The sequence below is a fragment of the Dendrobates tinctorius genome, unplaced genomic scaffold, assembly GCF_039654945.1.
Source record: "Dendrobates tinctorius isolate UK_male_01 unplaced genomic scaffold, ASM3965494v1 ptg000069l, whole genome shotgun sequence".
Classification (NCBI taxonomy): domain Eukaryota; kingdom Metazoa; phylum Chordata; class Amphibia; order Anura; family Dendrobatidae; genus Dendrobates; species Dendrobates tinctorius.
In genome coordinates this window covers 21,435,887-21,449,145 of record NW_027361737.1, presented here as the reverse complement: position 1 = coordinate 21,449,145, position 13,259 = coordinate 21,435,887, and the positions used below count along the sequence as shown (strand labels likewise).

The window sequence follows — 13,259 nt, the reverse complement described above, 5'->3', positions numbered from 1 at the left end:
TTACAGACAATGAAAAGTTGTTAATGGCTAATAAATTGCTCAGTAGCACAGATGAACCATCAGAGCACGCTAACCTACATGAGTTGATAATTTTACATAGTTATCTAATCTATTCTATAGCTTTTGTTAAAGTAGTTTTTGAAACGTCAGAATATAATGCTCGGCATTTGCTTACAACTTGCAGGACATATTGCTTTTGTTCTTCATCTTTTGTCAGAAGGTCGTTAAAGTCGGTCACTTCCTACCTCTTTTAATTTTTCTTTCCTAACTTTTGGATTTACAACCCTAGCGTGCTCTGATGGTTCATCTGTGCTACTGAGCAATTTATTAGCCATTAATAACTTTTCATTGTCTGTAATGGTGGGATCAAAAAATGATAATCCCACCAACTCTGCATTCAAATACCACAAATGGTTCGAAAATTTGGTCAGGGCTATTTCTGCAATGTTGTTGTCACATTCTTTATAGTCTAACAGACTATGCAAAATACCTAAATCTTAAAATACCTCAATTTGGATTTTTTCAAACTTTGAGCGACGAGCGGCACGGGTTAACGTCGTTTGATCGAGCTCAAATTTTGGCTATCTCAATATCTGGAAAGGGGAATCGTTTTGTGGGGTCCAGACGGACAAAATTCCGACATCGATTTTTTGCGGTCACCCTAGTGTGCCCATACAGTAGTTTTCTCCCACATATGGGGTATCAGCGTACTCAGGACAAATTGGACAACAACTTTTAGGGTCCAATTTCTCCTGTTACTCTTGGGAAAATAAAAAAATTGGGGACTAAATGATCATGTTTGTGGAAAAAATACAATTTTTTTATTTTCACGCCCGGGCGTTATAAACTTCTGTGAAGCACTGGGGGGTTCAAAGTGCTCACCACACATCTAGATAAGTTCCTTGGGGGGTCTAGTTTCCAAAATTGTGTCATTTTTGGAGGGTTTTCACTGTTTTGGTACATCAGGGGCTTTCCAAAGGCGACATGGTGTCCGATCTCAATTCCAGCCAAAAACGTCAAATGGCGCTGCTTCCCTTCTGAACTCTGCCATGCGCACAAATAGTGGTTTACCCCCACATGTGGGGTATCAGCATACTCAGGACAAATTGCACAATAACTTTTAGGATCCTGTTACCCTTGGGAAAATAAAAATTGGGGGTGAAAAGATCATTTTTTTGGAAAAAATGTGATTTTTTAATTGTACCGCTGTACGTTATAAACTTCTGTGAAGCCCTTGTGGGTTCAAAGTTCTCACCACATATCTAGATAAGTTCCTTGGGGGGTCTAGTTTCCAAAATGGGGTCACTTGTGGGAGGTTTCCACTGTTTAGGTACATCAGGGGCTCTCCAAACATGACATGGCATCCAATCTGAATTCCAGCCAATTTTGCATTGAAAAAGTCAAACGGCGCTCCTTCCCTTCTGAGCTCTGCCATGCACCAAAACAGTAGTTCTCCCCCTCAGGTATCAGCGTACTCAGGACAAACTGCACAATAACTTTTGCAGTACAATTTCTCCTGTTACCCTTGGTAAAATAAAAAAAATTGAACCTGAAGTATTTTTTTTGTTAAATGTCCTTTTTTTTTTTTTAAATATTCAAAAAATTCCTGTGAAGCACCTGAAGGGTTAATAAACTTCTTGAATGTGGTTTTGAGCACCTTAAGGGGTGCAGTTTTTAGAATGGTGTCACTTTTGGGTATTTTCTGTCATATAGACCCCCTCAAAGTGGCTTCAAATGTGATGTGGTCCGTAAAAATAAAATGGTGTTGCAAAAATGAGAAATCGCTGGTCAACTTTTAACCCTTATAACTTCCTAACAAAAAAAAATTTGGGTTCCAAAATTGTGCTGATGTAAAGTAAACATGTGGGAAATGTTACTTATTAAGTTTTTTGTGTGCCGTATCTCTGTGATTTAAGGGCATAAAAATTCAAAGTTGGAAAATTGCGAAATTTTCACCAAATTTCCATTTTTTTCACAAATAAACGCAAGTTATATGAAATGAAATTTTACCACTAGCATGAAGTACAATATGTCACGAAAAAACAATGTCAGAATCACTGGGATCCATGGAAGCATTTCAGAGTTATTACCTCATAAAGGGACAGTGGTCAGAATTGTAAAAATTGGCCCGGTCATGAACGTGCAAACCACCCTTGGGGGTCAAGCGATTAAAGAAAATACAAGGCTAAACTATTACGGTCTAATATCTTAAAGGGGTCTTTAAAGACAGGTTAACAATATGGATTCCTGATGGCCGTTAACATCTTAGCACTACAATAGAAAAACAGATCTTAATATTTTGTACAGAAACCTTTGTTTGCAAATTCAGAGGAAGTAATGGTCAGGCAAACCAGGAACAGTACATGGCAAGAATTAGCAGAGAGATAGAAATTCACAAATGTAGGGATGAGGTGATTGCTCTTATATGGCTGGAGTCTCTTCGCGAAGTCTTGAGCCAGGCAAATCAGACAAAAATTTCCCATAAAGTAACGTAATGTCCCCAATGTCAGCTGTCATATTTAAGGAAGCATAGAAGCTGTGCTATATAGAAATGAAATCCTAAATGAAAATATATCTAAAAGAATATTTGTTTATTTCACTTACTGATATAACACCAATAATTTCCACATCCTTTTAAAGACATCATCATCATCATCATCAATGTTCCACCGTGGCTCACATTATAAATTCCTTTGGGAAGAAAACATAGTATCTGGTATAAATCTATGTACACCCGTGGGAGAACATACAAACTACTTGCAGAAGTTGTCTATGGGATTTGAACCCAGGACCCCATAACTGCAGTGCTAACCATGTAGCCGCCTGATATGTAAGTTATTTGAGAGGTTGTGTTTCATGATGAGAATTGTTTTTGTAGGTATTTTGTTTTCATCTCACCTTGCTTAAAGGCTGTTCACAAACAACACAAGACAAATGACTAACAATTCATTATCCCTGTAATTAGTTTAGAGAGTCCTCAGTGGTTGATACTTTTTATTGGCTAACTGAAAAGATGGTAAGAATATAATTTCAGTATTGATGTATTTACATTCTCTTACTAACTCCGTTATGCTCATAGTTATGTTTCATCATTTATAGGCTGGAGTAGAAGCTCAAAACCCTGACAAGAAATGGTAATCCTCAGAGCGGTAAGCACCGTAGTGGATTTTATGCTTGTTTCGCCTGGTGTCTCTGTATTTCACCTAATGAGTTATCTATTATATTGGTTTCCTTTATTCAGTACTATATATTTTTTGTTGTTGTGATGAAGTATGACCATTTTAGCATATGGCAAATGACTTAACACTCGAATCACTTAGCTTGGATAATTCTCAGTTGATGGTTGTTGAATGACAAAAATCAAGAAGACAGCCATCAGCTTGGATAACAACATTTTATTTTGACCAATGCATTTGTAGCCAATAGAGCAGTTTAATGAAAATAGAATTAGACTTACTGGTAATTCGGTTTCTAAAAACCCACAACGACAGCACCACAGGAGAATGTCACCTTACCCTAATAGGGACAGGAAACACAAAGAGGTCAAATAACCCGACCCACAGCCTCTTTCCAGTGTTATTACAAAGGACCACAAGAGTATGAATGGTTCAAATTATATTTATTATCACTCGATTCAAGTAATGTAAGAAATAATAGAGCAAAGGGAGGGAATTACCCGTGTTGTCGTGATGTGTTATTAGAAGCCAAATTACCGGTAAGTCTAATTCTATTTTCTCCAAAAAACACCCCACAACAGCACCACAGGAGGAATACCAAAGACAAGTGTTTAGGGATGGACAATAGCTTGGAGAACTTTTCTCTCAAAGGACAGATCTTTAATAGATGTTAAGTCAAGTCTGTAATGTTTGGTGAATATATGGACCGAGGATCAAGTATAGACTGAGGACCAAGTAGCAGATGTTCAGATCTGCTCTAATTTAGCACCGGCTTTCTCAGCCCAGGAGACTGATACCGCCCTATTGGAATGAGCCGTGAGTGTCTCCGGAGGTGATAGTTTCTGGATATGATATTGTTATGAACAATATCAAAACGCAATAAATAAAAATAATACTAAATTGCGTTCGCCGCTCGGGGTCCACCGTGCAGTAGATGATATGACTGCTGCTAAGTGGTGGCAGGCAAGCAATATGGCGGAAATGCGCACGTGGGTTAAACGTCACCCTGGTGCGCAGAGCAATCTGTTAAGTCACAGAGGTGCCAACAAAGACAAATACAATAAGGCTGAGACTGTTGGAGTCACAGAGTAAATGCACACACGGTATCTGGTCACAGGAGCAGAGCCAAAGACAGCGGAACTGCATCCGTCTAGACCTACCGTGCCTGCGACGTCGCAACTGCGGATGCCAAGGAGGGCTGCAACTGCAGCACAGCGTAGGACACTGCCGCTAGACGACAAAGCTAGTACGCAAGCGCAATGTCAGACGCTAGCAACTGTGGATGATGTAGTAGTGGCACGCTGGCGCTGACTCTAAGCTTAGTCCCTATCCACATACGTAATATCAGAGGGAAGGGGTTTCAAGTGAGTCATTCACCAGAATCATACATCCATCATCATTCACACAGTAGCAACTAGAGACTATACTAGCGCATGGCGGAATGGCCATGCATGCTTTTTATAGCAGCCGGGACCTTCCGGAAGCTTCCAGATCTCCGAGATGGACCAATGAGATCTGGAGCAGGACCTGAGCACGTGACTCCAGATCTCCAATGGGAAATCATCTCATGAGCATGCTCAGTAGGAGGACAGAGGGACTTAGCCCCTGGAGAGGTTTGCTGCAAGGCAATCTCCTCTGCGGTAGATAAACAGCAAGAAACCTGACGCCTAACAGATATGCCTCGATAATCACGCTTTTGATCCAGTTAGCGATCTTGCTTTTGGAAGACTTCTTCCCTTTATTCTGGCCATAAAACTGAGTAAACATATTTTGGTCTTTTCTCCACATCTGTGTTTCTTGAAGATAATGAAGGACCGCCCTTCATACATTCAGAGTATGGACTTCTTCTTTCCTCTTGTTTGCTGGATTCTGGCAGAAGGAGGGAAGAATTATCTCTTGAGATCTGTAGAAGTCTGAGACCACTTTGGGTAGAAATGATGGGTCAAGATAAAGAATGAGTCAGTCTTCTAGGATTCTTAAGTATGTTTCTTTAATTGAGAAGGCCTGAAGCTCACCCACTCTTCTGGCTGTAATGATCACTACAAGGAAGGCTGTCTTTTAGGCCAGTCTGTCCAACATTATTGATGATAAGGGCTCAAACACCTGAACCTTGAATGTGCTGGGTTTGAGACTAGAGCTGGGCATACCCCTGGATGTTCGGGTCTGGTGGGTGTAGCCAAACAGTTAAAAAAAAGTTCGGGTTCAGGTACCATCACTTACAGCACAGGACAAGCCGATAAATCAGAGGAGCCCAGCATCCTGTGCTTACCAGGTCCGGCGAAGATCACAAGGAAGAGGGAGGAGATGAGCTGGAGAGCTCAGAGAGGTCTCTAGCTTGAAGTATCCTCCAGACCTTACCTGAAGGTAGGGACTGGAAAGGGAGTCCTGAATCCATCCAGGAGACAGGAGCAGGGTCTTGAGAGGAGAGATAAGCTTAATCGATCTGCTGCCCGGCTAGCTAATCTCCTCCCCCCTTCCCATATCTGCAACTGGCACAGAGCACCCAGGATGACCTCTTTATCCCAATAGGGACAGGAAAAAACACTGGAGAGAGGATGTGGGAGTGGCTATTTGAACTCTTTGTGTTTCCTGTCCCTATTAGGGTGAGCTGACATCCTCCTGTGGTGCTGTTGTGGGGGGGGTTATTGGAGAAAATTCTATTGTTAACACATAGCTTTTTTTCTGTAACCAGTGGCTCGCCACCTGTTACAAAACTACAAATCTAAACATGTATTAGGAACCATGATGAAAGCTGTAGTCAGGAGCAGACACAGACAGAAGAGGGCCCTTGTGCAAGAACAATATACAGTATGGGCTCTTTTTAGTCCAATTGATCATCATAATGCAGAATTCCACCTGATTTGGAGGTGGTAGTGGCCCCCTTACTAGAGTTGAGTGACTTTTGTTTTTTTAGGGTCGAGTTTCGTTTCGTGAAACCCGACTTTTCCAAAAGTCGGGTCGAGCAAGATCGGCCGATTATAGGGAAAAGTCGGGGTCGTCCCGAAACACGAAACCCAATGTAAGTCAATGGGGAATAAAAGTCGGCAGTGAGAGGAGGACAGGAAACACACCTACAGTGCCCATTTGAATGCCAAAAGCATCAATTCTTCTTACTTAAGCTTGTCAACCTTAATTAACTTCATAATACAAGTTACGCACTGAAAAATGGGGGTTATTTGGCTAAAGTTGTGGGGGGGTAGGGCTGGCTCCAGGTTTTCATGTGCCCTGGGCAAAAGAGCGCCCCTTTAACACATACCACAACTCATCATGCTCCGATACGGCAGAGAAATAGCGGTATAGTACAATGAAAAATACTTCACTTTTTACATCTCATGACGAGGCCCATCTATTTCTCCATACAGAATCATTGGTCCCATATAATGTTTGAAACAGTATATGATGAGCTCCACATAATGCTACAGTATATGTTGGTCCCCATGGATGAAGCTCCACTGTCTTATGGGCCCAAATAATGCTCCAAACATAATGGGCCCCATTTCTAATGCTCTAGTGTATAATGGGCCCTGTAAATGCTGCTCCAGTGTCTGATGTCCACCTTTGGAATGTTCAAGTGTATGGTGGACCCCATCTATCATTCTCCAGAGTATAGTGCTCCCCAAAAATTGCTGTCCCAACATTGAAAACAATCAAATAAGTCTCCTCGCTAGGGAATCCCTGTACTAGTCTGGACTCCTCGTCGTCCCCATCTTCCATCTCACTGCACAGTATTTCAACCTTGCAAGTGCTGTGATCCTGAGCAAGCAGGGGGGGCCCACTCGTTGGCGACGGCACTGGCACAGGGCCCCTGATAGTACGGTGGTGTGTCTGATGGCGGGTGGGGCGAACCTGCACTTTCATCTGCAGCTTCCTCTTTGTCACCGTGTAAGATGGAACTGTATATGGGAAGGGTAACCTGAGTTTCATCAGGGTCAGATTCAGGCCGTGTAGCGTGCGAGGGGAATGTAGTGGTCTGGGTCAATGTACCAGCAGATTCATCGAGCAGTGGCTGGGCATCAGTGCACTTGTGTCGCCCCCAGGAGTACGGTCGCCACAGTGGCATTACCTTCCTCCTAGGGAGTGTGATGTCATGCTTGGGAGCAACGAAGGATCTCTCTAGCAGGTTAACTGATTGTTCGGCGTTATTCCCACGAGTCATGACCCTCCAAACAACGTTCATGAAGGCAAAGTGTTTGTTTTACGTGGGCAGTATGGTTGCAAAGCTGAACCTTAAAGGAATGTCCAGAAGGGCACCACCAGGAGTGGAGCCTATGGTTAAATTCGACTCCACCTGGGAAACCTCAACCATGCCAGCTACAGAAAAGATGCACACATTGCAAGCTTAATTCCGTTAACGAACGAGACTCCGTCATGCCCCGCGGTCCGAGTCCGGCTTACTAGAGGGACACGTGAGGCTCTGGCACATGAGATTGGCCAATAACTGGTGTGTCATGCCCTTACATGTCCGTGGCTGCATGTGCGCTACACTGAAAAGGCCAGCGTTACAGGTGCAGATAACCCGCTGAACAACGTTAGTGATGGGGATCACTGATTACAATTATTACCCACGAACGATGATTTCCCAGTAAGTGCAGGTCAACCGCAGTTCCGGAATTAGGCCTAACCGTCATTCCTGAAAAAATGAAAAACTTACGTGTGCAAACCACAGGTGCTGTAGCTTGCTTAACAGCTCGCCAGCCGTTCTCACGCCCAGTATGGATTACACGTGATTGCACAAAGGTGAGAAAGGGTACCGTACCCCGGATAACATGTATGGATAGCGTACACATTCAAAATATATGTCTATACATCAGGAGGCAGGCTCAGACGGTGTTAGGCCCAGTATGGCTTGCACGTGATTGCACAAAGGTGAGAAAGGGTACCGTATCCCCGGATAACATGTATGGATAGCGTACACATTCAAAATATATGTCTATACATCAGGAGGCAGGCTCAGACGGTGTTAGGCCCAGTATGGATTGCACGTGATTGCACAAAGGTGAGAAAGGGTACCGTATCCCCGGATAACATGTATGGATAGCGTACACATTCAAAATATATGTCTATACATTAGGAGGCAGGCTCAGACGGTGTTAGGCCCAGTATGGATTGCACGTGATTGCACAAAGGTGAGAAAGGGTACCGTATCCCCGGATAACATGTATGGATAGCGTACACATTCAAAATATATGTCTATACATCAGGAGGCAGGCTCAGACGGTGTTAGGCCCAGTATGGATTGCACGTGATTGCACAAAGGTGAGAAAGGGTACCGTATCCCCGGATAACATGTATGGATAGCGTACACATTCAAAATATATGTCTATACATCAGGAGGCAGGCTCAGACGGTGTCAGGCACAGTATGGATTTGACGGCCCAGACTACACAGCGGAGGAGCAGGGAGAGGTAAAGATTGCAAATGCTGGGGCCCTGCCCAAGCAAGGGGGGCCCACTCGTGGGCGTCGGTACTGGCACTGGGCCCCTCATAGTACGGCGGTGTGTCTGACGGCGGGTGTGCACCACCACCGTCAGAGACACTTGATTGCACTATGAGGGACCCTGTGCCAGTGCCCGTGCCCAAGAGTCGGCCTACCCACCTGTCCAGGGCAACGGCACTCGCACGGTGTCATGCGCTAGGTGGTGACCCCGGCCATGGGGGGGAGGCAGCACAGTTAGGGAGTTTTAGAAAGTGGCATATGTTGATGTTGGACATTCAGCTGATGCAAAAGGCGAAATAGGTCAAGTCCCAGGAAGAGGTGGACCAAAGCAAGCCATTTTTCTGTCACCCTATGTGTCATCAGGGGAAGGTGGGACAAAATCCTTGGAAACCCATGCATGGTTCATTTTAATGAAGGTTAGATCATCCACATTTTGGGTTGACAGATGGGTCCTTTTTTCTGTCAGGATTGATCCAGCTGCACTGAAGACTCTTTCCGATAGCACACTTGCAGCTGGGCAAGCGAGCTCCTGTAAGGCATATTGTGCCAATTCAGGCCAGGTGTCCAGTTTAGCGGCCCAATAGTCAAAGGGGAATGACCCGTGTGGGAGAACATCGATATGGGAGGAAAAGTAGTTTGTAACCATAGTTGACAACTGCTGTCTCCTGTCACTTTCCATCGATGCAGTATTACCAGTTGTGTGAGCGGTACTTGAAAAATCAGTCCACAACATTGTCATGAAACCCCTGTCTCCAACGCCACTTCTGCTGTGTGCACCATGAACACCTCTGCCAAGCTGCCCCCGGCCCGTACGGCTCGTGTGAGAACCATCACCGCTGCTGTGTGCTGGGAATGCCTCAAGCAACCGATTTACCAGAGTTGCTTGTTTATTAGCCAATATTAGGTCAAGGTTCTCCTGTGGCATGATGTTTTGTAATTTGCCTTTATAGCGTGGATCCAGGATGCTGGCCAACCAGTAGTCGTCATCGTTCATCATTTTGGCAATGCGGGGGTCCCTTTTTAGGATCTGCAAGGCATAATCTGACATGTGGGCCAATGTTCCCGGTGTCAAAGATGCACTGCGAGTGCTGATTGGAGGAGCACTTTCTGGCAAATCCACATCCCTCCAGTCACGCACAAACCCTGTACCAGACCTTGCCACGCCAACATTTTCACTTTGCCCCACGAGATGCATCCTCCTCCCCTAAGTAATCATCCCCATCATCATCCTCCTCCTCCTCCTCTTCTTCCTCCACCTCGTCCAGGAGAGGTCCCTGAGCAGACAATGGCTGAATGTCATCAAGGATTCCCTCCTCCTCTTCCTCCTCATCAACATTGGCTGCAGACGCCTGCTCCTTAAGGTGCGTCAAAGTTTGCATGAGCAGACGCATAAGTGGGATGCTCATGCTTAGGATGGCGTCGTCTGCGCTTACCAGCCGTGTGCATTCCTCAAAACACTGAAGGACTTTACAGAGGTCTTTCAGCTTTGACCACTGCACACCTGTCAACTCCATGTCTGCTCTCAAAGTGCCTGGCCGTGTATCCTCCCACAAATGCATTATGGCCTGCCTCTGCTCGCACAGCCGCTCCACCATGTGCAGGGTGGAGTTCCACCTTGTTGCAATGTCGATAATGAGGCGGTGGTTGGGAAGTTGGAGCAATCGCTGCAGCTTCTGCATACGAACGGAGTGTACAGGCGACCGGCGGATGTGCGCGCACAGTCTTCGCACCTTCTGGAGCAGGGCTGTTAACTCCGGATAATTTTTGAGGAAGCACTGCAACACCAGGTTCAAGGTGTGAGCCAAGCAAGGTATGTGGCTGAGTTTTGAAAGGGCTATGGCTGCCACAAAATTACGGCCGTTATCACTAACTACCTTGCCTGCCTCAAGATGTACACTGCCCAGCCATGACTCAGTTTGTCGCTTCAAGTACTCGGCCAGCACCTCGGCGGTGTGTCTGTCGCCCAAACACATCATCTGCAACACAGCCTGCTGACACTTTCCACTAGCTGCTCGATAGGGGGACACCTCGTGTGCAACAGTGGCAGCTGCAGATGGAGTGCTCGTACGACTGCGCTCTGTGGACGAGCTTTCGCTTCTGGAGGAGGAGGAGGAGGAGGAGGGTTGAACGCATACAGCCAACTGTTTCCTATACCGTGGGCTAGGCAGCACTGTCCCACCACCGCTGTCCCCTGTGGACCCTGCATCCACCACATTAACCCAGTGCGCAGTGTTGGACACGTAACGGCCCTGGCCATGCCGACTGGACCATGCATCAGTTGTGAGGTGCACCTTTCCACTCACTGACTGCTTGAGTGCATGGACAATGCGGTCTTTTACATGATGGTGGAGGGCTGGGATGGCTTTGCGAGAGAAGAAGTGGCGACTGGGTAGGTCATAGTGTGGTACTGCATAGGCCATGAGTTCGCGGAAAGCTGCGCTTTCCACCAACCGATAGGGCATCATCTCAAACGAGATTAGTTTGGCAATGTGGGCGTTCAAACCCAGTGTACGCGGATGAGAGACTGAGTACTTTCTTGACCTACTCATAGTGTCTGGGAGGGTGAGCTGGACTTGAGAGCTGCATATGGTGGAAGTAGCGGTGGACAGGGCGGACTTAGAGAGGGTTGATGATGGTGATGGAGTTGGTGTTCTTTCTGATGGCCTAGATTCAGTATTTCGTTGATATAACAGTGGGATTCCCTGACTGCTGTGGCCTTGCAACGACACCTCAACATTTGCTGCTGTGCTAACCGGTGAGCTTACAGTGGGGGAAACAATGTAGCGTTGCTGACTACCTTCTTTGTGATCAGTTGCACATGTGGCACTTGAGGTTTGGTGTTGTGTCCACGCTTGCAAGTGCATGGTGGTTAAATGTCTAAGCATGCAACTGGTATTCAAATTTTTCAGATTTTTCCCTCGGCTAAAGGTCTTTGCGCACTTCTTACAGATAACCTTGGCCTGATCATGAAGATTTTGTTCAAAAAAGTGCCACACTGCACTCTTCCTACTTTGGCAGACATTTTGCGGCCTAGCACGCTGTGATCTTTTGACCCTCTGGACAAGCTGTCCAGCAACTCTTTTGATTTTTGGAACCTGTCTTTGGAGTGCTCCGGGCCTGCCAGATAACAGCTGTTGCGATGTCGATGTCTGCTGTGGATGCTCCTCATCTGAGCTATTGGAAGCAGCACCCTCTTCCCCCAATGGATGCCAATCTGGGTCAACAACTGGGTCATCCATCACCTCCTCTTCAATGTCATGTGCACCTTCCTCTGTGTCACCGTGTATGGTGGTATAGTGTGCGGGAAGGGGCACCTGAGTCTCATCAGGGTCAGAATCTGGCTCTGTACACTGCGAGGACAATGTAGTGCTCTGAGTGAATGTACCAGCAGAATCATCTATCAGCGGCTGTGCATCAGTGCACTCCATGTCAGATTCATCTTGGCCTGGGTAATTCACCATTTCACTTGATAATCCAGGCATGGTATGTGAAAACAGCTCCATGGAGTAAACAGTAGTATGGCCTGCGTCATCCTTCAATCTTGGTTGGGGTGAAGGACACAAGGAAAGGTGAGGTTCATGAACATGAGCCTCCAATGACGACTCAGTGCTTTTACTTTTTACAACTTCAGAAGAGGAGGCGATAGAGCTGGAGGCTGAGTCAGCAATGTAAGACAAAACTTTTTCCTGATGCTCTGGCTTTAATAGCGGTTTGCCAACTCCTAGAAAACTAAGCCTTCGAAGCCTTATGGAGCCAGACGATGACGCAGGCTCAACACCTCCTGCATTCGGTCCTATTTTGCTCTTGCCACTACCATCAGATCCACCACCAACACCATCATTACCAGCTGCCAACCCCCGCCCAATTCCACGGCCTCTTCCACCAGCCTTCCTCATTTTTTGTAGAAATGTAGACAAAATCCAACAAACTATATAGTAATGTAAAACAAGGTACAAGGTGTCTATAGGACAGGGGAGATTTTGAATTTCTGCACACACTTGTGGACACTGGACACTTATGGATTGTGTGAGGCCCACTGAATATCACAGCGCTATGTCACAGGCTCGATGGCACAGGTGTGAAAAAAGTGACTACAGGATAAGGGAGATTTTGAATTTCTGCACACACTAGTGGACACTGGACACTTTTGGATTGTGTGAGGCCCACTGAATATCAGAGCGCTATGTCACAGGCTCGATGGCACAGGTGTGAAAAAAGTGACTACAGGATAAGGGAGATTTTGAATTTCTGCACACACTAGTGGACACTGGACACTTTTGGATTGTGTGAGGCCCACTGAATATCAGAGTGCTATGTCACAGGCTCGATGGCACAGGTGTGAAAAAAGTGACTACAGGATCACAGAGATTTTGAATTTCTGCACACACTAGTGGACACTGGACACTTTTGGATTGTGTGAGGCCCACTGAATATCAGAGCGCTATGTCACAGGCTCGATGGCACAGGTGTGAAAAAAGTGACTACAGGATAAGGGAGATTTTGAATTTCTGCACACACTTATGGACACTGGACACTTATGGATTGTGTGAGGCCCACTGAATATCAGAGCGCTATGTCACAGGCTCGATGGCACAGGTGTGAAAAAAGTGACTACAGGATAAGGGAGATTTTGAATTTCTGCACAC

At 45.7% G+C, this 13,259-nt stretch overlaps 1 protein-coding gene across 1 annotated transcript in view; it reads left to right on the top strand.

Moving 5' to 3' along the window:
- MYO7B (myosin VIIB) overlaps positions 1–13,259 on the top strand; it is a 271,725-nt gene that overhangs the window by 18,280 nt on the left and 240,186 nt on the right. Inside the window, exon 2 of the mRNA XM_073581166.1 lies at positions 3,100–3,149. Coding sequence (XP_073437267.1) covers positions 3,132–3,149 — 18 coding nt within the window. The 5' untranslated portion in view covers positions 3,100–3,131. The remainder of the gene's footprint in view (positions 1–3,099; positions 3,150–13,259) is intronic.